General features: G+C 41.3%; 1 protein-coding gene and 1 pseudogene across 1 annotated transcript; both read left to right on the top strand.

Moving 5' to 3' along the window:
• Window positions 1-306: 306 nt before the first annotated feature.
• LOC126582599 (uncharacterized) lies at window positions 307-957 on the top strand. The gene is made up of 2 exons (XM_050246763.1): window positions 307-468; window positions 630-957. Exons 1-2 carry the CDS (start codon window positions 369-371, stop codon window positions 800-802), a joined length of 273 nt encoding a protein of 90 aa, XP_050102720.1. The 5' UTR covers window positions 307-368; the 3' UTR covers window positions 803-957.
• Window positions 958-13080: 12123 nt separating this feature from the next.
• LOC126582594 (uncharacterized) lies at window positions 13081-20249 on the top strand (annotated as a pseudogene).
• The last annotated feature ends 4050 nt before the right edge of the window (window positions 20250-24299 follow it).

Below are 24299 nucleotides of genomic sequence, written 5' to 3'. Positions count from 1 at the left end.
GGACGACTAAGCTATTCAGACAAAAACAAAAAAGAATGAAGAAAAAAAGTAAAAAAATGTTGAGCGCAGCAGGACATGACATATAAATTATAATACGGAAGAGATCCAAATCCTTATAATACACGAGCGGCAAAGCCTGCCCAATGCCCAATATTCGTATTATGCACAACACGGTTCAGATAGATTTATTAAACAAATATACGTAATTACTCTGGATAAGCCGTCTGGTAATCTTGCTCCTCTACCTAGCTATAAATATGGCTCTGCACTGCCTCAAACCATCACCCACTCTAAACACGATTAGCTTCTTACTAAAGCTAATCAATTAGAATTCCATTGTTCAAAAAGGAAAAATTAAGACAGTGGAGATGGCTAAGTCTGGCAACAAAATGGCAACACTTCTTAACTTGATTCTAGTGCTCTCTCTAGTTCTCATGATTTCCATTGCTGAGAGTAGAAAGCTCGGCGGTAAGAATATTTATTCCATTAATTTCAATTTCATCATCTACATACATTAATCACTTATTGCGTTTAAAATTTAAATTAATTCTTTTTAGTTTCAAATAAATATTAAAATAAGTTTCAAGTTTCTATATTAATGCAATGCAATGTTCCACTTGAATTTGCAGAAGAGGCTGTGGCTTGCGACTCGGTTTATGGTGCCGAAGAGGGTGATACATGTGAATCTGTTATTCAAAAGTTCCAATTGGGTGCTGACTTCTTTCTTTCAATCAACCCTAATCTCAACTGCGACAACTTTTTTGTGGGTCAGTGGCTTTGTACTGAAGGGACTGTGAACTGATAAGCTGCGACAAGTTCATGCTCAGTTCAGAAAATATAAGGATCATTGTATGAATAAAGAGGATGAGCTTTGATGTCGTCTTAGGCATCGTTTCTCCTCTAGTAATTGTTGTTTTCTTGATGAGTTATCTTTATCCTATAAATTGATGGACGTTATCATCAGTCTTCAGTGTTTAATGCAATGTCGCCTAGCTGCATGGGCTATCTATGGCTGCAGCAACTTATTCCGTTTTATATAACACAGCAAATTAATTCAACTTTTCTAGTAATGTTCTTTGTTTCTAGTAGTTACAAACTAGCTAATCAAAGTCGAGTGACATAACTAACTTGATCATATCATGTGACTATATGATAACTGTTTATAATTACATTACCAAACCGAAACTATCCCAAAAACAATAGAAGGTGTTCCAACACTACGGCTCATATAAATTTATTCAAATACCGAGCAAGTCACAAAAATATCAAATTAAAATGTAAAGTCCATATCGAATTAATAGTCCATGTGGCTATAGGGTATTCAGAAGAATGCCCCGTTGTAAAAGATATAGGAATTAAGTTTTTTAGTGAGCTCCGTTGGGATTCAAACCCAAATTGAAAGCTTAGTTAATTCTTCCGTTAATAGGTTGGTGTGACTCCCATACCGGTGATTGTGTGCTCCATTACATTCGAATTTTTTTGGCCGCTTGCCTGGTTTTCGATTTCCAGATTAATGTGCATCCTAGTTTACAAGTTTGTCCTTCTTCATGATGTGTGTTTTTTCTTTTTTTCCTGACCCATTTCTTTTGGTGCGCCTTTGCAACTTGTTTTGTAGGTTTAGACTTTCTAGGTTTTCCTTTAGAGGTTTTAGGCTTTACATTCCCTCTCTTTTCTTGTATTTTGTTTGTTTTCTTAAGAGGGGTAAGGTTTATGTCTCACCCTCTTTTCTTGTATTTTTCATTTTATTATTATTTCTTATATTATCAAGAGTAAGGTTTATGCATCATGACTAGGTGTAACTTCTTTTTCTCATTCAATAAAAAAATTTCCTACTATTGAGGTTTCCCTAAGAAATAAAGAAAAATCCATGTATGAATATCTAAGGGAAAAAAAAAACCTTAGCAGCTAGCATAAGGAAATGGCGAAGAAGAAGAAAATATCTTACACATCGGTCATGTAAATAAGGAAAAGAGAGAAGGTATTAAACCCGGTAATCTGGGCAATGCAAGGTAAATATCTAATTTGGATACAGTCACGCAATTACCCTCATTGATACTACTATGTCAAGATTTCAGCAAGATGGGTCAACAACAACTCACAAACTAACCTATACCTTTCCCATCATATATCTTACCGCATGCACAACATGGCATGTACAAGGATTTTATCATAAAAGTCATCGACGTAATTAGAAGTTGAACCATTCAATATAAGTCATATTTAAACTTATCAATTATTCAATGTGAAATTCTTGTATTTTTTTAAATCATCACATAAATAAGCTTAAATCTAATTTAGTTACAAACTAGCTAATCAAAGTGGAGTGACATAATCATATATCTTACCGCATGCACAACATGGCATGTACAAGGATTTTATCATAAAAGTCATCGACGTAATTAGAAGTTGAACCATTCAATATAAGTCATATTTAAACTTATCAATTATTCAATGTGAAATTCTTGTATTTTTTAAAATCATCACATAAATAAGCTTAAATCTAATTTAGTTACAAACTAGCTAATCAAAGTGGAGTGACATAATTGACTTGATGTATGTCATGGAGTGAAATCTTTTGCAGTATTTCATGTTAGGAAACAACAAGAAAGAGAGACAAATGGGCGAGCAGGACATAGCAAATAATACAGAGACAGCTAAGCCTGCCCAATGCGTGATATTCCCAAAACACACAACACAAAATTGCCTAAACAAAAATATAATTACTTTGGGAAACCTAAGCAAACACACTAGAAAATGGACGTTAGCCAAGCCGGCTTCTAAATAGGCATACCATCTCTACCTATAAATATAGCTTTACACTCTCATCAAATCATCACCCAACACACTAAACACACTTGTTTTTTTTCATCATCTCCTTTGCTGAGGGCAGCCAAATAGGCAGAGTAAGTTTTATGGTATTAGAATTTTAATTATCGAATTATAGATGATAATCACTTATCATTGTTTTTTTTAAGGAGCTGCTATTGGGACTCTAGCAAGTATCATGCATTGCACACTCCCCTCCCCTGTGTAAAATACAAAACAAGGGGAAAATGCAGATTGACTTTTTAAGAGTGCTAACGACAGTTTTCTTTGTGGGCTTATAAGGGATATTTATATGTTGTATTTTGTGTTTGATTCCTGTTTTATGAATATTTGATGGTGTAGTTGGGTTTGGGGGTGTGAAAGCAACTGCAAGATGCCAAAACTTTTATGGGGTAGAAGCTGGGGATACTTGCAATGGAATCATGGACAAGTTCAAGCTGAGTGCTCACTTCTTTGCAATCAACCCTAACGTCAACTGCAACACCATCTGTCGGTCAATGGCTTTGTATTGCTGGAACAGCAAAATAAGTTGGGAGCCTGAAGAGGGAGAGTTCGAGTTCAAGAAAAATAAATGCACGAATAAATAGAGCACAAGCAAGAATCAGTGTTCTTTCCAGATTTCACTTTTTCTTTTAAGTTTTTCAATTTTGTTGAAAAATAAATAAATAAAAAGACGTTGTTGAATCTTATTGTTATGCTGAGCTTTGCCTCTTTATTTTTTTTATTTATTTTTAGGGAGCTTTATATATAGAGACAAAAACTTTTACCACATTTTAAGAAATTTCACTAGTTTTTAAACATGTCAAGAAGAGACAAAAATATAAAAACAACCAAAGTCAAGGCCAAAAAAATAGAAACAATGTTTTGAATACCAGTCATACCTCTAAGGCTCTAGGATTGTTAATAGAACTCAACTCTCACAACACCAACAAAATTAAGATGTGTCATGAGCTCAACCCATCCTCAACTATTTCTGCAAAATCAGTTTTGAAACAATATGTAGAATCAATTACTATCATTTATTACTAGAACCAGTTCAACCGTCCTCGACCATTTTTGCAGAATCAGTTCAACCCGTCTTCGATCATTTTTGCAGACTCAGTCCTTGACCATCTTTGCAGAATCAGTTCTCAACCATTTTTCCAGAATCAATTCAACCCGTCCTCGATTATTTTTACAGAATTAGTTCAATCCACAGCCTCAAAACCCCTAAAACCCTAAACCCCAAAACCCAAAATACAAACCCCAAAACCACAATACCCTAACCCCTAAAACCCAAACCCTAAGGGGGCGTTTGTTTGCCCTCACTAAGTATCACTAGACTAGACTGGACTAACTATTAGTCTAGTCCCGTGTTTGTTCCACAGTGGGATTATGTTTAATGAGACTAAAGGGGACTCGCACAGACAAACTCCTTCGCTAGGAGTTCTTAGCGAAAACCCCCAATACCCATGGGATTGCTAAGACCTCATCTACTCCATCTTTGTATGTTACATCTCATCCTCTCTCTGCTCTCTATTATCTTGAGCACCGACAACCACCATCACACCACAACTCGCCAACTCCAGTGAGATCACACCACCAGCCCACCACCACTCTTTCCCTCTCTCCTCACCCCGAACCCAAAATTTTGAACTAAAGAAGATCCTGCTCTTACTGTTGTTCGTCCAGCTCTAGTCGTCTACTCTGCTTCGCTGCACTTCGAACTCGACCTTGGACTCGTCTGATTCGCTTCGAACTCAACCTCGGACTTGTCGACTTCACACAATTGACGAGATCTTGTGAACCCAATGGTGGGTGAGCCACTAATGCGCTTGAAGGAATATGGGAGGCCAAGAACGCTGGACCCTACGACGGCGATGGAGAAGTTGGCTGGATTGGGACGACAACAGTGTGTTCTGAATCAAGGGCAGTAGCTTGGGATTCTTGTTTTCATTTGGTTTTGATTTAAATTGGGTTTTGATTTTGTTGATGCACAAAATCAGCGAGGACTTTGGTACAACAGAAAGGTGTCAGGTTTGTGACCTTCGCTTGGTTGCTTCGATCACTAGTGAAGATAAGTACGTAAATGAATAGGGACAGGGAACCAAACACAAGATGTATGTGGTTCACCCAGATCGGCTACGTCCACGGAGTAGAGGAGTTCTCATTAATTGTGAAGGGTTTACACAAATACATAGGTTCAAGCTCTCATTTTGTGAGTTCTAGTGAATAGTTTAGTACAAAATGACATTAGAGATTATTGTGGGAGAATGATCCTTATTTATAGAGGAGAGTTTCTAGTTTTGTTCTAACATTGACACGTGTCGTGTTATGATTGGCTTCTGATGTTGACACGTGTCGAGCTGTGATTGGCTTCTGATGTCGACACGTGTCGCATTGTGATTGGCCTCCTGGTTGAAGGGAAGCACTTCTGGGTCCTTGACGGTATAACGTTGACCGGTGCTCAGTAGTTTCGGGATTGGTCAAGTATGGTACAAACAGTGCTCCCCTAAGTTCCCGAGTGAGGAAAGCTCCTCGGTTGAGGACCTGCAAGATCTAAGCCATTGAGTAATCACGAAACTTCTAAGTACTGAAGTGTGGTATCATTTTCACGTGCCTTATCTGTCTCATATGTAGATGTGACATCTTCTCTGGAAGTACTTTTCCTCCATCCATGGGTGGTATCTTTAACCGATGAAGATGCACAAGGTAATGTATCAATTTCACTTGAAGCTTACTTGTAGTTTCGGGCTTGGTCAAGTGCGATACAAACCCTATAGTAAGAGTCCCCCAAGTCGCCAAGCTAAGAGATTTGCCGAAAGAGGTGACAGACAAGGTAAGCAGTCAAACTTCCAAGCAAGCAACCCAGGATCGGAGGTTCGACTTTGGCTTCCGGTTGATTGTTCTCCTTCTCCTTGTCTCTCATTCAGCTGCCAGGATAAAGAGAAGCAAATGGAGAAGAGATGATATGAAATACTTTTGCTTTTGAAGAAGTAACTTTCCACAGGCTTATTCTTGAACTGTGCTGGAGGGTTTTCTGGTTCCCTTCAGAGTATAAGGCCGACTCAAGAATTTGAGGGTCAAAACAAGTCCATCAAATCTAGAGTACGTTCGACCTTGATGATATGGGATACTTTTGCTGTTGACGGAATAATGAATGTGGTATGGAAAGGTGTCGTGCTGTAGTGATCTGTTTCAGCTCACCGTTGAACCTTCTGCTTCAATCTTTTGCATGGCAGAAGTGGTGTGCAACCTTTGCATTTAAATGGTCATTCAGAACATTCATTCATAGTGATTCATCCACGCTTGGCAGCTTCAGTGTAAAGAGCCAATATCTAATCAACTGTCATGAGGTATGTGCCAGTGGAATTCATGACCTTGACAGTAGTTGAGGATGAGTTCTCGAGAGCAATGCTAAGTAAGCAACCAGGCAAAGGTCTCAGGCAGTCAGTTCCAGATTGGAGGTTTGATTTCAGGTTCCGACTGATTGCTCTCTTTCTCTTTGTCCTGCAGGTGTGGACAAGGATGAAGACAAGGACAGGGAGAAAGCCTGATATGGGATACTCTTGCTTTCGACCCTGATGATATGAGATACTCTTGTTCTTGGTGTGGCTTATTTGCTGAGGTATTATCGGGGGGAAATAAAGCTGAGTATTTTGAGAGGTTATGTTGAGGGTGCTTTCTTGAATGCGAGAAAGGGTTGAGCATTTTTGCAGGTTTGCCTGTCCGTTGAGGAGGGAGGTCGATGTATATAGGGATTTCCCAATAACAAGTAGTAATGATATTCCTTTACCCTTCTTGGTCACAGCAATGTAGTGGAAGCTGCCAGCTTCACGTGTTTTAACTTTGTCAGAGCACTTTGAAAAAGTGGTATGTGGTATCTGGAAAGCTGATGTTACGTGTGAAGATTACAGACAAGCTTTATCTAAGGAAATCTGGCTCTCGAAGTTCTGAGAGCTGTGCCTCTTCGATTTTCGAACAAGCAATCCCGTCGAGGATCTGGCTTTCGAGATTCGGAAAGCGGTGCTGCTTCGGTTTTTGAGAAAGTAATTATGTTGGGAGTCTTTTCTCGAATGTGAGTAAAGGTTGGACGTTCTTGCCAGCCTGTCTTGCCGCAGAACACGAAGGTCGACACACATAGGGACTTTCCAGTTGTCAAGCAGTGGTGCTATTCCTTTACCCTTGTGGGTAATAGTAGGGTAGCTGGAACTTCGAAATTCTCGTGCCTAAACTTTGTCAGAGATCTTTGGCAAAGTTATATGTGGTATCCGAGGAGTTGATGGTGCGTGTGGAGAATGGTGATTGAACAGTAAGATTCACGTGCTTTCTATTTCACCAGAAATCTTCGACAGATTGCCCGTAATTTCCGCAAAGCTGAGTGTGCATGTGACAGGTGCTGATGAGGCTGAAAAAGCAAGTGCTTCTTCAATTTCTGAGATCGGCCCTCGTGGTCTCTGAGCAACCCAGCTTTTGAGAAAGGAAGCGCCTCTTCGATATTTGAGATCAGCCCTCGTGGTCTCTGAGCAGCCCAGCTTTTGAGAAAGCAAACGCCTCTTCGATTTCTGAAGTTCCGTTGAGTGCAGATTTTTATAGAGGCTGGCATTAAGTTCCACAGCACACCTGAATCTCCACCAGTAGAAGCTCCCTTCTTGCACTTCTAAGATCTTGATTTGTCTGACCTCTTCTCTCTTCAACACCTTTGAAAATGTCTGGCCCCTCCGACCGTCATTTTGACTTGAACCTTGGAGAAGAGGCAGCCACGCCTTCTCCAGACAACATATGGCGCCCATCCTTCATATCCTCTACTGGTTATCTTACCGTTGGGGATTCTGTGATGAAGAATGATATGACTGCTGCGGTGGTGGCCAGGAACCTTCTCACTCCCAGAGATAACAGACTACTTTCCAAACGGTCTGATGAGTTGGCTGTTAAGGATTCTCTGGCTCTTAGTGTTCACTGTGCAGCTTCTGTGTCTAATATGGCCCAACGCCTATTTGCTAGAACCCGCCAAGTTGAATCATTGGCTGCTGAAGTGATAAGTCTCAAACAGGAGATTAAAGGGCTCAAAGATGAGAATAAACAGTTGCACAGGCTCGCGCATGACTATGCTACAAACATGAAGAGGAAACTTGACTAGATGCAGGAATCTGATGGTCAGGCTTTACTTGATCATAAAAGGTTTGTGGGTTTGTTCCAAAGGCATTTATTGCCTTCGTCTTCTGGGGTTGTACCGCATAATGAAGCTCCAAATGATCAACCTCCAATGCTTCCTCCTTCTGGGGTTCTGTCCAGTACTGAGGCTCCGGATAACCACCCTCCGGTGCTTTCTCTTTCTGGGGCTCTACCGACTGCTGAGACTTCCCCTAAGCAACCTTTGTGAAGGCTCCCTTTTGTTTGTTTATTTTGACTCATGTATATGTACATATTTGTGGCTTATCGAAAATATTAATAAATAAGCTTTGCTTCATTTCAACATATTGTGTTAAATACACCAAAGCCTTCTTCAGAAAGTTCTTTGAATTTTTTCTTTTGTTGAAACTTGTATTGTTGAAGCTTTGTGAGTGAAGCATGTAGTTTGAGGTAGTGTTCCCTTAATTTCCCGAGTGAGGAAAACTTCTCGGTTGGAGACTTGAAAAATCCAAGTCACTGAGTGGTTGTGAGACTGCCAAGTATCAAGGTGCAGTAGCATATGGTGGGAGTCCCCCAAGTCTGCAGGCGAAGAAAGTTGCCGAATGAGGTGTCTCGCTTGTTACTAATTTGTCAAAGTAACGAATCCTTGTTTCGATGTCACACATTTGTATATGCCTTATCTAAAAATATTTCCAACTTTTGTGTGTTTGATGCTGCATGCTATTGACTAGACAAGATCAAGTGCAATTAGTAGCTTTTCTCTCTTTTTCATCTTTTCTTTGGTGGAATTGCTTTTCGTTTCCACTAATCAGCCTGAGTGGATGCAATATAACATCATTCTCTATAGCTCAGATCGCAAAGTCGTCTTCATGAAAGTTGTTCCTTATCTTGTGAACTACAACATATCCAAATTTGAGATCCATCGGAGTAGTACAACTCCAGAAATTCAGGTATGATGAGTAACTGTTCATCAATTTTCTGTCCCGTCAGACTTGTTGTGAGCTTCTAAACTCCATTTTTTCTTGTTCAGATCAACACACTTTCTTCATCGAAGTTGTTCCTCACCTTGTCAGCTACAACATATCCAAATTTGAGATCCATCGGAGCAGTAAAAATCCAGAAATTCAGGTATGATGAGTGACTGTTCATCATTTTTCTGTCAACCTGTCAGACTTGTTGTGAGCTTCGAAACTCCATTTTCTCTTGTTCAGATCAACATACTTTCTTCATCGAAGTTGTTCCTTATCATCTCTTTCATGACATATCAAAAATTCAGAATGAACTAACGTTTAAATATTTCCAGATCTTCGAAACATCACAGCAGTCTTTAAATCTGCGGGAATCCGACTGTCGTGTTTGGAGCCTCAACACTTTAATTTCCGTCGCTCAAACAGAAACGATTCCTTCTTGAAAGTTGTTCATCTGAACAACAACTATAGGGTGTCCAAAATTCAGCTCCACTGGAGAAGAGCAAAGGTTGCAGAAATTTGATAGATGAAAGGAGGCGGAAGAGGAAGAGAGGGAAAGAGGTTGCTTGGGTTGGATTTCTAGTTAAACTTGGGATTTTGGCTTGTTGTTTGATTTATTATAATATGTTTGGAAACATATACATAATTGCTTGTTTGGTTATGACAGGGATGTTGTGGGTGTAGAACTGATAGACGCATATTTATGCGACTTAGTTAACTAGTTTTCTTGCATTTACGTTATTAGTTCTTAGTTATTTTAGTACTTTAAGCCATTTTCGTGTGTTTGTAGGTCCAAATGGCTAAGGTAGCAAGAAAGTGCATTTTGGTGCATTTTGGAGCAGTTTTGAGCTTGTAATGGATTACATATGATATGAGCAAGATGGATGGACGAATTTGAAGACAAAAGAGGCTAGGAACATGCTAAAAATCTGGTGAAACAAATACAAGTTGCAAGAAGGGATAAATTTCTAGAAGGATTGGCCAAAACTTTACTCAAAACCATGCATACCCCATAAAATTCATCAATGCCGTGGCCTTCCCTTTGTTTTACTTCCACCAGATTTTTTAGTGATGATGCAATGCCTATCTCACTATGACATTTGAGTGGATGATGTAATGCTTAACTCACCATGACATTTGAGTGGATGATGCAATGCTTAACTCACCATGACATGTGAGTGGATGACTCAAAACCTACCCTCACCAACAATTCTCCACCTTGCCATGCCTTACCTACTTCATTCCACCAGATTTTTGCATTAAACATGTCCATCCTCTTCCTATAAATACCATGGCAGCAACCTCATTCAAATCATCCAGAAATTAACCATTCTCCAAGCCTTTCCTTGCCTCTCCTACATATCTAAACCCCTTCCCATCCATTCCTCCAAATAACCAACCCTTCAACATCATTCCAACCTTGTTGTGGCGGCAAGGAGAAGGAGAAAAGTCCTTGGACGCGCTTGCTATCCAACATGGATCGTTGGAACGTTTAGGTGCTTTCTTCCCTTTGTTTTTCAATGGTTAAATTTGTTTATCTTTGTTTTGTAATAATGAGGAACTAAACCCCCCTTGGCTAGGGGGGGATTCAAAACCATGTTTATGCTTGCTATATGATTTGATTACTTCCAATTGCGTTTCTTGAATTGTGAATTCAATTTACTTATTCGTTCGTATAAAAACTAATTTGTGTATGTTGGTTGAGAGTGCACGCTTAATTTTCATGCATGAATTTGACGCTAGAATATAAGGGAGTTTCACCTAATCGTTATGAACTTATATTCACAAGTAGTGAAGGTTGCTAGTCACAATCACGTTAAGTAAATTCTTGGCATAAGTTTCATGCAAATCATAGTAACGAGTGCCTCGTCAATGCTTATGTTTTTCATAGAACTTAATGATTCTTGCTTGTATCTCTATTATGCAATTCATGTAGGGAACTTGTAGGGAATGTTTTGGGTTGTCGTATGCAATCATCCAATCTAATAACTTGTTGAAAAACTGAGAGTTAATTAGTGCAATTCACGGTTAATTTGGGGCGTTGAGTATTCATAACTTATCGAAGAGCAATTGGAAATCATTTTGTATGCAAGCAAGACATGTGTGGAGAAGAACCCCTTAGCTAGCCTTCCATTATCCATTCAACCCAAATTTGTTTAAAATCTATTTTAAGTTTTTAGTTTATTCGTTTTTACTTTCAACTTCACCAAACTCAAATCCCCCTTTTACTTTCTTGTTTTAAAATCTTTTGTTTACATTTTTAACTTTGTTTCTTTTTGTTTTTGAGTTAATTTAGAATAGATTAGCAATCCCTCCTAATCCCCGGCCTAGAACGATACCCTACTTACATCTATACTACAATTGTCAAAAAGAGGGTTAATTTGTGTGTCAAGTAATTTTCGCATCAAGAACAAAACAAATGTTTGTGTTGACCCGTGTTTTTGTACAGGTTCAAGGGAATCTTGGTTTTGTGAACAAAATTTGTTTATTTGTCACAAGGTTTTGTGTTTGGGAAATAGTTTAATAGGTAAGGTTTATTGACTATAGATTTTTGCTTGGGTATATAGCGTGACTAGTTGAAGCTATTTTTAGGATACAAAACTTGAATTAGCTTCGCACTATCTTGACGAAGAGTGTGCGAAGCTTTTATATGTTTTGGTGTTGAAATTTTGTATTGTAGATGAAGCATTGGGGTTGAAGCTTGATAGGTGAAGCTTTAGTGTTGAAGCTTTATAGGTGAAGCTTTGTGTTTGAAGCTTTATAGGTGAAGCTTTAGGGTTGAAGCTTGATAGGTGAAACTTTATAGGTGAAGCTTTAGTGTTGAAGTTTTATAGGTGAAGCTTTGGGGTTGAAGCTTTATAGGTGAAGCTTTTGTTGGCACCATAAATTGATTTTGCTTCACACTATCTTGATGAAGATAGTGCGAAGCTTTTGAGATTGATATTTGTCCTCCATTGATGAAGCTTTTGTTGGCACCATAAATTGATTTTGCTTCACACTATCTTGATGAAGATAGTGCGAAGCTTTTGAGATTGATAGTTGTCCTCCATTGATGAAGCTTTTGTTGGCACCATAAATTGATTTTGCTTCACACTATCTTGATGAAGATAGTGCGAAGCTTTTGAGATTGATATTTGTCATCCATTGATGAAGCTTTTGTTGGCACCATAAATTGATTTTGCTTCACACTATCTTGATGAAGATAGTGCGAAGCTTTTGAGATTGATATGTGTTCTCCATTGATGAAGCTTTTGTTGGCACCATAAATTGATTTTGCTTCACACTATCTTGATGAAGATAGTGCGAAGCTTTTGAGATTGATATTTGTCATCCATTGATGAAGCTTTTGTTGGCACCATAAATTGATTTTGCTTCACACTATCTTGATGAAGATAGTGCGAAGCTTTTGAGATTGATATGTGTCCTCCATTGATGAAGCTACTATGTTCCCCCTTCGGATTTTTTTGGATTTTTTTTTTTTTTTTTTTTTTGAAGAGGGGAACTGAAACATTTGAAATTTGAAACTCCCTAGTGTTAGAAGTTTGAAGATTTTCCATGTGGGGCTTTCTCACGGTTTGAATTTGAATTTTGAATATCAATAGCCATGTTTAACTATATATAAGAAGGATAAGTTTCCATTCTTTACCTTACCTTCATTTGCTCATCTTGTAGTGATTTTTTAAGACATAGTGCTCTTTACTTGAGAGGGATTCTGACATTGCTTTGCTGCACCATCTTCAGGTTGGTAGTCTTCTCCACTAGATCGGATGTTTTCATTCTTGTTGAATTGTTTGAGTGTTCATGTATTCTGTTAAGAACATAAGGAACTGGTTGTGCTTTTCTGCATGCCCTATGAGCTTCCTTATGTTTTGATCCTTCATGTAGTGATAGAGTTTGTTTCTGTTTGTTGTAGATGTCGGAGTCTGGAAGTCTTAGTGATGAGGGCTCCCCTAGCTCTAGCTCTAGGTTTGAGCCTGCCATGTCAGGGTCTTCATGGCCTTTGTTAGAGTCTGGTATGAAAGAAACGTTGGATGATCCTCATAATTGTCAAACCTTAGCCAATATTGGTTCTTCCTCCATGCTAGTGGGTGAGGGGGTTGTTTGTGACGCCATACCCATATTTCGTTCTGATCCTCACAATTGTCAAACCTTAGCCAATATTGGTTCTTCCTCTATGCTAGTGGGTAAGGGGGTTGTTTGTGACGCCATACCCATATTTCGCTCTGAGTTCACAGCGGACCATTTAGAAAATAACTTGTTAGATAGCGAAAAGCAGCTTGAGGCCTTAAGGCGATCATGTAGTATCCCCCGTAGTGTAGGAATACGTTTGGTGCGTTGTGAAGAATTGCCTTCTGAGCCGCCCACGGGTCATGTTATGTTCTATACCCAAACATTAGTGACCTTGGGGGTAAATTTACCTTTGCATCCGTGGTTGCAACGGATGCTGTCTTTTATTGGTTATGCATGAAGAGAATAATAGAGTATATAAAAATGTGAAAGATGTTAACAGTTAGTTAAAGTTACTGTTGTAATAATTTCTTTTACTTTTGGTATCTTTAGTTTTACCACAGTTGATTGTATATATACTCTGTAATATTATTCTTTCAGATTAATGAAAAAGACTTTTCATTTCCTCAATATGGTATCCTCCGCCGGAAGTCTAACGACTTCGATCCTCTAATCATTTTCTCAGTACCCAAACAGATCCCTTCTGCTGTTTTCTTCCCAACCAAACAGATCTCTTCCACTATTTTCTTCCCTGATCCTTTGTATCCATGGCGGCTACTTCTTCTTCTCCGATGCCTGCGCACTCTCCTTCTTCTCAGGATGCTATTCCCTCTCTTTCTTCTACTCAGGTCTCGATCAATCACATCACAATCCAGAACATCGGAAGCATGGTTCAGACGAAGCTGAAACACCACAATTATCTCGTTTGGAAATCTCTCTTTGATCCGATCTTCCGTCGGTACAAGCTTGCTGGATTTGTTGATGGATCTGAACCTGCACCGCCTCAATTACTTTGTGATTCTTCAGGAAATATGATTCCTAATCCTGCCTTCGAGTTATGGTATGAAACTGATTAGAATATCATCATCTGGATTAATTCTACACTCTCTGAGGATTTGCTTCCTTTCACTGTTGGTGTTCAATCTGCTCGGGAATTATGGCAGAATCTTGAACGGAGATTTGGTGGTGTATCGCGATCTCACATTCATCAACTGCGGTCAACTCTTCAATCGATCACTAAAGGCACATCTTCCATCTCTGAGTACTTTCAGCGTCTCAAGGAAGTCACCGATGCTCTTGCGGCTGCTGGCGCCCCCGTTGATGATCATGATCTGCTGATGATCATTCTCAATGGCCTTCCTGATGACTATGATTCATTTGTTGATTCCGTCCAATTTCGTCTTGCTGATACGACTGTTGATGATCTTCATGGTTTCTTGCTTAGCAAAGAACTGGCGCTTGCACGGAAGCAGCATGCCAAAGGCTCATCTACTGAACCTTTTCAGGCTTTTCAAGCATCCTCTAACACCGCTCCTCCTTTGCTCCCTACACCATCTCTTCCCCCTAAACCTCAAGCCTACGCTGCTCAGCATCGTGATCAGCGCAATTCCTTCAACAACACTCGTACTCCGCGACATTACAACACTAATAACAATCGTAATCGATTCAATCGCTCCACCTCCAATTTTCAGAATCGCGGTGGTTCTCGTGGCGGCTCTCGGTTTTTCAATAACTTTAAACCTTCTCCTTGCCAGATCTGTGAAGACCCAGGCCACCAAGCCATTGATTGCAGTCATCGTATGAATCTTAATTTTCAAGGTTGTGTTCCTCCTGCCAAGCTTGCTATGTACGCTAATCCTCCTGGTCATTCCTCTCCTCCATGGCTCCTCGATTCTGAAGCAAGTTCCCACATGACCAATAACATTCAGAATTTGCAGAATCCACAACCATATCATGGCTCTGAGAAGGTTTATATTGGTGATGGCCAAGGTTTGTAAATCCATCACTCTGGCTCTTCTTTACTTCGCACTCCTTCTGCTACGTTTCAATTAAAGAATGTTTTACATGTTCCTCAATTAAAACATGATCTGCTTTCTGCCAATATGTTTTCTGTGGATAATTGGTGTTCTGTGACTCTGAATCCTTTTTACTTTAATGTCAAGGATCTTACTACGGGGAAGATGCTTTTTAGAGGCCCTGTTCACCATGGTCTCTATCCCTTCTCTGCCTTTCCTCCTCATTCCAGCAGATATCTTGCTACTCCTGCAATAAGGACATCACCTCATATTTGGCATCAATGCTTGGGACATCCAACGATCAAGACATTAAGATCTGTTCTTTCTCGGTCTTCCCTGCCTATTACTGCTTCTGTTGATCAGCTCTTCTGTTCCAATTGTATATTAGGCAAGTGTGCTAGGTTGCCATTTCATGCTTCTATTAGTGTCACATCTAGACCATTGGAACTTGTTCATGCTGATGTATGGGGCCCTGCACCATTACTTTCTGTTAGTGGATACAAGTTCTATGTTCTTTTTGTTGATGACTTCACCAAGTATACTTGGTTGTATCCTCTCAAACATAAATCGGATGTCTTTGTTACTTTTGTCCAATTTCAAGCTTTGGTTGAAAATGTTTCTGGCTTCAAGATTGGTACTTTACGCACAGACTCAGGGGGTGAGTTTCTTAGTTCTACTTTTAATAAGCATCTTGCTACTTGTGGTATTCAACATCATCTCAGTTGTCCGCACACTCCCCAGCAACACGGTTGTGCTGAAAGGAAGCACCGGCATATTGTTGAAACTGCCCGAACTTTATTGATTGCTTCTAAAGTGCCTCATCAATTTTGGGTGGAGGCTTTCTTCACTGCCACTTACCTTATTAATAGGTTGCCTCCTCCTTCCAAACCTTCTCCATGGGAACAGTTCTTTCGCAAGCCTCCTGATTACAGTCAGCTCAGAGTCTTTGGTTGCAGTTGCTATCCTTGGTTAAAACCCTATATCACTTCCAAATTGGATGCTAAAAGTAAACCTTGTGTGTTTCTTGGTTACAGTTTGATTCATAAAGGGTATCGCTGTTTAGATCCAATCACCAATCGAGTCTACATATCTCGACATGTATATTTTGATGAGACCTCTTTCCCCTTCCACACATTTACATCCTCTTCCCCTACTCCTTCTCCTACTACTTCCTCTCATTTTTCCCTTGACTTTCCCCACCTATATCCTCCTCCTTCTTCACCGTGTCCTGCTCCTCACCCTGCCACACCCTCTACCCAACCTCTATCTCCCTCTCCTATCTCTGCCTCTCCTTCTCCTGCCCCTCCTTCTCCCATAGCTTCCCCTACCTCTCTCCCTTCCCCTGTTATCTCTGCTCACCCTATGCAAACTCGATCTAAATCCGGCATCTTTAAACCTAAAGCATACACAGCTACTAAACATCCCTTACCCAATCCCTTAGACAGTGCATATGTCCCTTCAACCTATCTTCAAGCCTCTAAGTATCCCCATTGGCGGGCAGCAATGCAAGATGAATTTAATGCTCTGCAACATACAGGAACCTGGCAGCTTGTTCCTCATTCTCCTTCTCAAAACTTAGTCGGCTGTAAGTGGGTTTTTCGCATTAAACGCAAACCTGATGGCTCTGTGGATCGTTATAAGGCCAGATTAGTGGCAAATGGGTATAACCAGCAAGAAGGCATTGATTTTAGTGAGACTTTCTGTCCAGTGGCCAAACCAGTCACCATCCGGATATTACTTACTCTGGCAGCTCAATCTCACTGGTTTTTACATCAATTGGATGTTAGTAATGCATTCTTACATGGTAATCTGAAAGAGAATGTCTTCATGGCTCAACCCTCCGGGTTTATTGATCCCGCTCATCCTCATCATGTGTGTCACTTAAAGAAGTCACTGTATGGTTTGAGACAAGCTCCCCGGGCTTGGTTTGAAAAGCTTCAATCTGCTTTGTTTTCTATTGGCTTCCATGCTTCTCAATCGGATCACAGTTTGTTTATCCTTCACCAACCAGCTTTAGTCCTTGTTCTCGTCTATGTGGATGATATTATTGTGACCGGCCCCTCTTCTATTGCCTGTAACACTGTTGTATCTCAGTTAACTGCTCAGTTTCCTGTCAAAGATCTCGGCGATCTTCATTATTTTCTTGGCTTAGAAGTCCAGCGCTCTCCTGCGGGTGTATTCATTCATCAATCCAAATATATTTTGGACTTGCTCACAAGAACTCACATGGATGGTGCCAAACCTTGCCTTACTCCTCTCGGCTCTGCCAAACTTGATCACACTGGCTCTTTCCTTGAAGATCCTACTGAATATAGGAATATTGTTGGGGCTCTTCAGTATCTTACATGGACTAGGCCTGATCTTTCCTTTGCTGTGAACCTTGTGTGTCAGTTTATGCATTCTCCACGGGTTCCTCATCTCCAAGCTGTCAAACGTATTTTACGCTATCTCAAATGGTCTTTTGGTCTTGGCTTGTGGTTTCCCAAGGTCTCTTCTTCTCTCACCCTTACAGCTTACTCGGATGCAGATTGGGCTGGGTGCTCTTGGGACAGGCGGTCTACTGGCGGTTTCTGTATATTTCTTGGCCCTTCCCTCATTAGCTGGAGTGCTAAGAAGCAACATACAGTTGCTCGGTCCTCCACCGAAGCTGAATACAGATCCTTAGCCCATACTGCTGCTGAAATTACTTGGATTTGCAAATTGTTTGCTGATATTGGTTTTCAATTACCTGTTTTACCTCAGATTTGGTGTGATAACATTTCAGCGATTTCTTTGGCTTCGAATCCGGTCTTCCATGCTTGTACCAAGCATGTTGAAATCGACTACCATTATATTCGGGAGCTTGTTCTTGCTAAGCTTCTCACTGTTCAGTTTGTTTGCAGCCAAGATCAGCTTGCTGACATCCACACTAAATCTCTTCCTCGTCAACGTTTTCTTGATCTGAGGTCCAAGCTTTCCCTCCAATCCTCTCCGTTTAGCTTGAGGGGGTGTGAAGAGAATAATAGAGTATATAAAAATGTGAAAGATGTTAACAGTTAGTTAAAGTTACTGTTGTAATAATTTCTTTTACTTTTGGTATCTTTAGTTTTACCACAGTTGATTGTATATATACTCTGTAATATTATTCTTTCAGATTAATGAAAAAGACTTTTCATTTCCTCAATAATGCACCGGGGCAACTCAACCCTGGTTTCTGGGATACCTTGATCGGGTTTTATATTATATGGATGGAGTGTGGATTAGGTGAACCTTCCTTCCATCAGTGGCGCTACTGTTATAAGATGCGCCCGGTGAAAGCATGTACTGGTTATGATGAATGTGCATGTCGGAGTGAGAGAGAGCGTGTTGTTTTTTATAAGAGAAAGGCGTACTGCACATGGAAGAAACGTTGGTGCTTTCTTTATAATGATTGGGAGCATGCTAAGGGTGTTACGCATGAGCGACGTGTTCCTACTCACTTCCAGACTATAGGTTGTAATGTATCCATTTTCTCATTATTTGCTATTGTTGTGATTTTCTCTTGCTTCTAAGATTTTTCTTCATGCAGTGACACGAGGCACCATCAAACTCTCCGGACAGGAGCTAGCTGATGTAGAGAAAGTGCTGAGGGTGCCTAAAGAAGATAGACACTTGGGTAAGCTACGACCCTTGTTTCGAAAGTACGGTTTCCAGCCCTTAGTTTCCGAGTGCCAGAGACGAGCGAGTAAGTTGTATCCTCACTTGATCCTTGTTCTTCCCTTTTTTTTTTTATATAGATATATAATGTGGTATTCCTTACTTTGATTTTCCTTGTTCAGTGGAGAAGGTGGGCAAGAAAGTGGAGACTAGCACCAAGAAAATGAGAGTGCCCATGTTAGTTCCTTCAGAAGACATCCTGTTTCACAAGGAAGCTCGCAAGCACCGAGTGAGACCAGTCATTAAAACTAAGTCTCGAGAAGAAGTCCTCAAGGTTGCTGCCTCGAAGAGAGCTGAAGCTGAGGCCATTGGATATGCTGCTGCCATAGTTGCCGGGGAAGATAGGCGATTGTTGCCTCCTCTTCCTACTATCAATCCTATCTTTCCTCCAGTTAGGGAGCACATTGGGCAGAAAGGTGATCCTAGTTCTAGCAGCAAGGGTAAAGATAAAGAAGAGGTTGGCAGTGTCCCTTGGAAGGATTTGAAGGTTGCCATGCGGCCAAAGGACTTTGGGTATATCAATAATTGCCTGGCAGGGCGTCGATTCACTTTCGATGAGCTCGGAAAGCCTTTAGCTAAAGATGAATCAGATTGTGACCGGATGTTGAAGCTGTCTTCATATGTGAGTGTTACTTTGTCATTTCCTTGTTTTCTCCTTTTTATTAGCATTATTTTGGTAGCGATGATCGTCTTGTCATGCAGGTCATGACTGAGTATCACGACAGACTGCGAGAGGCTGAGCGGTGCAAGGTGAAACTGAAAGAGAATAAGCAGCTTGTGAATGATGCCAGGAAGACGAGCAAAGCTTTGGCTGAGGCCATTGAAGTCAGGGATCAACATTTTGAGAGTTTGAAGAGGCGGAATGGTGAGAACTTGAGACTCAAAGTACAGTTTGAGGCGACTAAGAAACAGTTGGAGACAACTATGCTCGAGGTTTCCAAGGTTAAAGGGGAGTTGGATAGTGCCTTGGTTGAGGTTTCTGAGCTGAAAAGTAGTATCCCGACTGAGAATGAAGCTGCTGTGAAGGAGTTCTTGGGTTCCCCGGCCTTTCTCCATGTCCTTAGACCTCGCTGTACCCGGGAAGTTCACTTTGAAAAAAAGGAAATGGATGGCTGTCCTTGATCGTTATGATGATGGAAGCGTTCTTCGAAAATACCGTGAAGAAATAGATGAGCATCATCAAAAAGGTGAAACCTTCAACCTTGCCGTTTATTCTAGCAGTGCAGATGAGTCTGGTGATGAGGCTAGTGCTGATAAGCAGAGTCATCAGGGTGATGATGAGTTTGGAAATGCAGAAAATGGCGGTAGGACTCATAGTGATATGATCAGGGGTTCAACCTCAGATGAGGATGACTAGAAGTGCTTTCACTTTCTGCATGTACTCTACCTGCACTAGTTTGTTGTTTGTATGGCATGTGCCATGTTATAAGCCTGAGAGTTTTTTTTTGTTTTGTATGTTTATGAGTGTTTGCATTATCAAGCAAGTGTTTGTATTGTCAAGCTTCAAGTGTTTGCCCTATCATTGATGAATGTTTGACTATGTTTGCATAGATCCTTTGTATAGTCTTGTTGACACATACTTAGATTTGATTTTGTATTGGAAACATTTGCGTTGAAGCTTCAACACTTGAGTGTTTCATTGTTCATAATGTAAAAGAGTTTAGGGCCGAGTTGGCTAAATCACCTCTTTATTGAATTCATACCAAATGGTCTTTGTTACATAGGATGCCGAACGGCTGTAGCTTAACACTTGTACAATGTGAGTCTATTTGTAATAGTACTTCAAGTGGTCAGCATTCCATGGATGGCCAAGGGTCTTGCCGTCGGAGTTTCTGAGCTTGTAGGAGCCAGGGCGGCTGATGCCGACGACCTCGAACGGTCCGTCCCAGTTAGGACCGAGTGTTCCTTCACTCGGGACCCTATCACATAGTAATCTTTTCTTCAGTACCCAGTCTCCCACTTTGAAAGAGCGAGGTTTGACCCTTGAGTCATAGTAGTTGGAAATGCGCTGCTTGTAGGCGACATTCCTCAGGTGAGCCTGATTTCTGTGTTCCTCGACTAGATCCAGGTTGAAGATTAGTTGTTTGTCGTTCTCACTCTGCATGTAATTCTGGATTCGGTATGTTGCTTGCTCAAGCTCAACCGGGACAACTGCTTCTGTACCAAAAGCAAGTGAGAATGGAGTTTCTCCTGTGGAAGTCCGATATGAAGTGCGGTATGACCAAAGAACTTGGGGTACGAATTCTGGCCAACAACCTTTAGCTTTGTCCAAGCTAGTTTTTAGAATGCGCTTGATTATTTTGTTAACGGCCTCGACTTGTCCATTAGACTGGGGATGGGCTGGAGAGGCAAAACATAAGTTGATGTTGAACTTAGAGCAAAACATCTTGAACTTCTTGTTGTCGAACTGCCGCCCATTATCTGTGACTATCGCATTGGGAATGCCGAATCTGCAAAGGATGTTCTTCCATACGAAGTCTTCTATTTTTCCCTCAGTAATGGTTGCCAAGGGTTATACTTCAGCCCACTTTGTGAAGTAGTCAACTGCAACGATTGCATAGCGGACTTTGCCCTTCCCTACAGGCATTGGGCCGATCAAATCAAGTCCCCATTGGGTGAAGGGCTAAGAGCTGATCATAGGAGTGAGCGGCTCGGGAGATGAGTGAGGGATAGTTGCGTAGCGTTGACACTTATCACATGAGCGAGATATTCTGATGGCATCTTGGTGGAGTGTTGGCCAATAGTATCCTTGGCGAAAAGTCTTGTGTGCTAGGGATCGAGACCCAGCATGATCTCCGCAGACTCCTTCATGTATTTCCCGAAGGACAATTTCCGCCTCCGCATGTGTAAGGCATCTTAGGTATGGTAGGGTAAAACCGCGCTTGTAGAGTTGGTCATTAATGATCAAGTAGCGGGCAGACTTGTATCGAATCTGCTTAGCTTGGACTTTGTCATTTGGGAGGGTGCCATGGGCAAGGAATTTATAAATTGGGGTGATCCAACTATCTCCTTGTTGTAAATTGCACACCTCCGCGACCATGGTGCTTGGTGCTACCAACAATTCAACATGAATTTTTCTCCCAATCTTGTCTTCCACTGCCGAGGCGAGGCGAGCCAAAGCGTCTGCATGACTGTTTGCCGCTCGAGGAACTTGGGTGATCTGGTAGTGGAAGTGCTTGAGCAAAAGTCGTGTTTGCGCAAGATATGCTGCCATGGAGCTATCCTTAGCATCAAAGTTGTTCGTGACTTGGTTAACCACTAATTGGGAGTCACTGAAGTTATCAATTTGTTTAACCCCAAGGTGCTTGGCCAGACGTAAGCCTGCTAGAAGGGCTTCGTATTCGGCCTCGTTGTTCGATGCCTTGAATTTGAAACGAATAGCGTATTCTATCGCCACTTTGTCCGGGGTAGTGAGGACTAATCCTGCTCTGCAGCCCTGTTGGTTGGATGAGCCATCAACATACAGACTCCATGCTGGGGTTGTTGATTCTATCTTCTGAGCTTCCGATGGTAATGAAGCTACTGCTTCAGGTGTAGAAGCAATGTCAACAGGATATGTGAAGTCGGCGATGAAATCTGCTACTGCTTGCCCCTTTTCGGCTGGTTTTGGTTGGTAGGAGATGTCAAACTCACCCAATGCTATCGCCCATTTAATCATTCGCCCAGACGTGTCAGGACTCTGGAGTATCTATCGAAGAGGGTGATTGGTAAGCACGATAATGGCGTGTGCTTGGAAATAAGGGCGAAGTTTTCGAGCAGACATGACCAATGCTAGAGCTAATTTCTCAATGTTGGAATATCGTGTCTCCGCATCTTGTAGGGCCTTGCTAGCATAGTAGACGGGCCGTTCGACACCACTGTTCTTTCGAATAAGAACAGAACTGACTGCTGAAGCCGAAACTGATAGATAGATAATGAGAGTGTCACCAACTTCTGGTTTGGAGAGCAGATGGGCTTTACTCATGTACTCTTTGAGGTTCCTGAATGCCTTGGCACATTCTTCCGTCCATGTAATGTATTTCTTATTTCTCTTGAGTGCTTTGAAGAAAGAAGCACATCTGTCTGTGGCCTTAGAGATGAATCTGGTTAAGGCTGCCACCTTGCCAGTAAGGCTTTGGATGTCTTTTGAAGTTACTGGCTCTTTCATGTCGAGGATTGCTTTGATCTTTTCGGGGTTAGCTTCAATGCCTCGTTGGCTAATCATGAAGCCTAAGAATTTGCTAGAGCCCACGCCGAAGGCACATTTGTTAGGGTTCAACCTCATTCGATACCTCTTTAGAATGGTGAAAGTTTCAGATAGGTTGGTGATGTGTTGGTCAGCATGTTTGCTCTTGACTAACATATCATCAACGTAAACTTCCATGCTCTTCCCAATCTATTCGGCGAACATTGAATTGACTAGTCTCTGATAAGTTGCTCCTGCATTCTTTAGGCCGAAAGGCATGACTTTGTAGCAATATAGTCCCCTGTCAGTAGTGAAGGCTGTGTGTTCTTGGTCTGAGGGGTTCATGAGGATTTGGTTGTATCCTGAATAAGCGTTCATGAAGCTCAAGAGCTCACACCCTGCCGTAGAGTCTATAAGTCTATCAATGAGAGGAAGGGGGAAACTATCCTTCGGGCATCCTTTGTTTAGGTCGGTGTAGTCGACACACATTTTCCACAAGACCTTTTGAAGCAGGAGACTTTCCTTGGTCGGATTTTTCTTAACAAGGACAACATTTGCTACCCATGTTGGGTAATTGACTTCACGGATGAAGCCTATGTCCTTGAGTTTTTCAACTTCTGCTTTCATCGCCTCGTATCGTTCAACATCATAAGATCTTCGCTTCTGTTTTACTGGTTTGGTCTTGGGATCAATACTCAAGTGGTGACAGATGATATCGGGAGAGATGCCCGGCATATCTTTATATGACCAAGCGAAGACCTCGGCGTTCTCTTGCAAAAAAGAGATCAGCGACAACCGAAGGGGTGGTGACAAAGTGGTGCCAATCTTCACCATGCGATTTGGATGGTCTTTGGAGATAGAGACATTCTCTAACTCTTCAGCGGGTTGTGCTTGCTGGGTGAATGAGTCATCTCGAGGGTCGTCGGGTTGACTGTTGCCATCATGAAGATCCGAGTTGGCTTCATCTGGACTGGTCTTTACTACCTGGTTATGTATAGAGAGGGTCTCCTTGGGGACAGGCAGGTGTTGTTGCTTAACTGAAGTGTTGTAACATGATCGAGCACTAAGTTGATCTCCCCTGATGTATCCATTGCCGAAAGGGGTTGGAAACTTCATCAACAACATATGTGTGGATACCATGGCCTTGAGATCATTGATGCATGTGCGCCCAAAGATGACATTGTATGCCGTCGGGCAATTGACCACTAGGAAGTTAGTGGTAATAGTAGCTGTGTAGGGGCCTGTACCAATGGTGAAGGGTAAGTGTATACTCCCTAAAGGTTGCACGATATCGCCAGAGAAGCTTATCAGAGGAGAAATCGAGCGATCGAGCAAGTGTTCAGCTACATTAAGTGCCTTGAAAGCTTCAGCAAACATGATATTGACTGAAGCACCTGTGTCTATCAGGATTCGTTCCACATCAAAATTTGCTATGTGAGCCTCCACGATCAGCGGGTCGTTGTGAGGGTATATGATACCTCTTTCTTCCTCAGGGTAGAAACATATTGGATCCCAGTTAGGCTTTTGATA

This window comes from Malus sylvestris, chromosome 9 (genome assembly GCF_916048215.2).
Source record: "Malus sylvestris chromosome 9, drMalSylv7.2, whole genome shotgun sequence".
NCBI classification, from domain to species: domain Eukaryota; kingdom Viridiplantae; phylum Streptophyta; class Magnoliopsida; order Rosales; family Rosaceae; genus Malus; species Malus sylvestris.
The sequence above is the reverse complement of the archived record's forward strand: the minus strand, read 5'-3'. Positions and strand labels throughout refer to the sequence as shown.

What these genes read in the sequence shown, in the direction of transcription:
- LOC126582599 (XM_050246763.1), top strand. Translation starts at nt 369, where the DNA reads ATGGCTAAGTCTGGCAACAAAATGGCAACACTTCTTAACTTGATTCTA. An exon ending in TGAGAGTAGAAAGCTCGGCG is followed by an intron (nt 469 to 629) that starts GTAAGAATATTT and finishes TTGAATTTGCAG; the next exon opens with AAGAGGCTGTGGCTTGCGAC.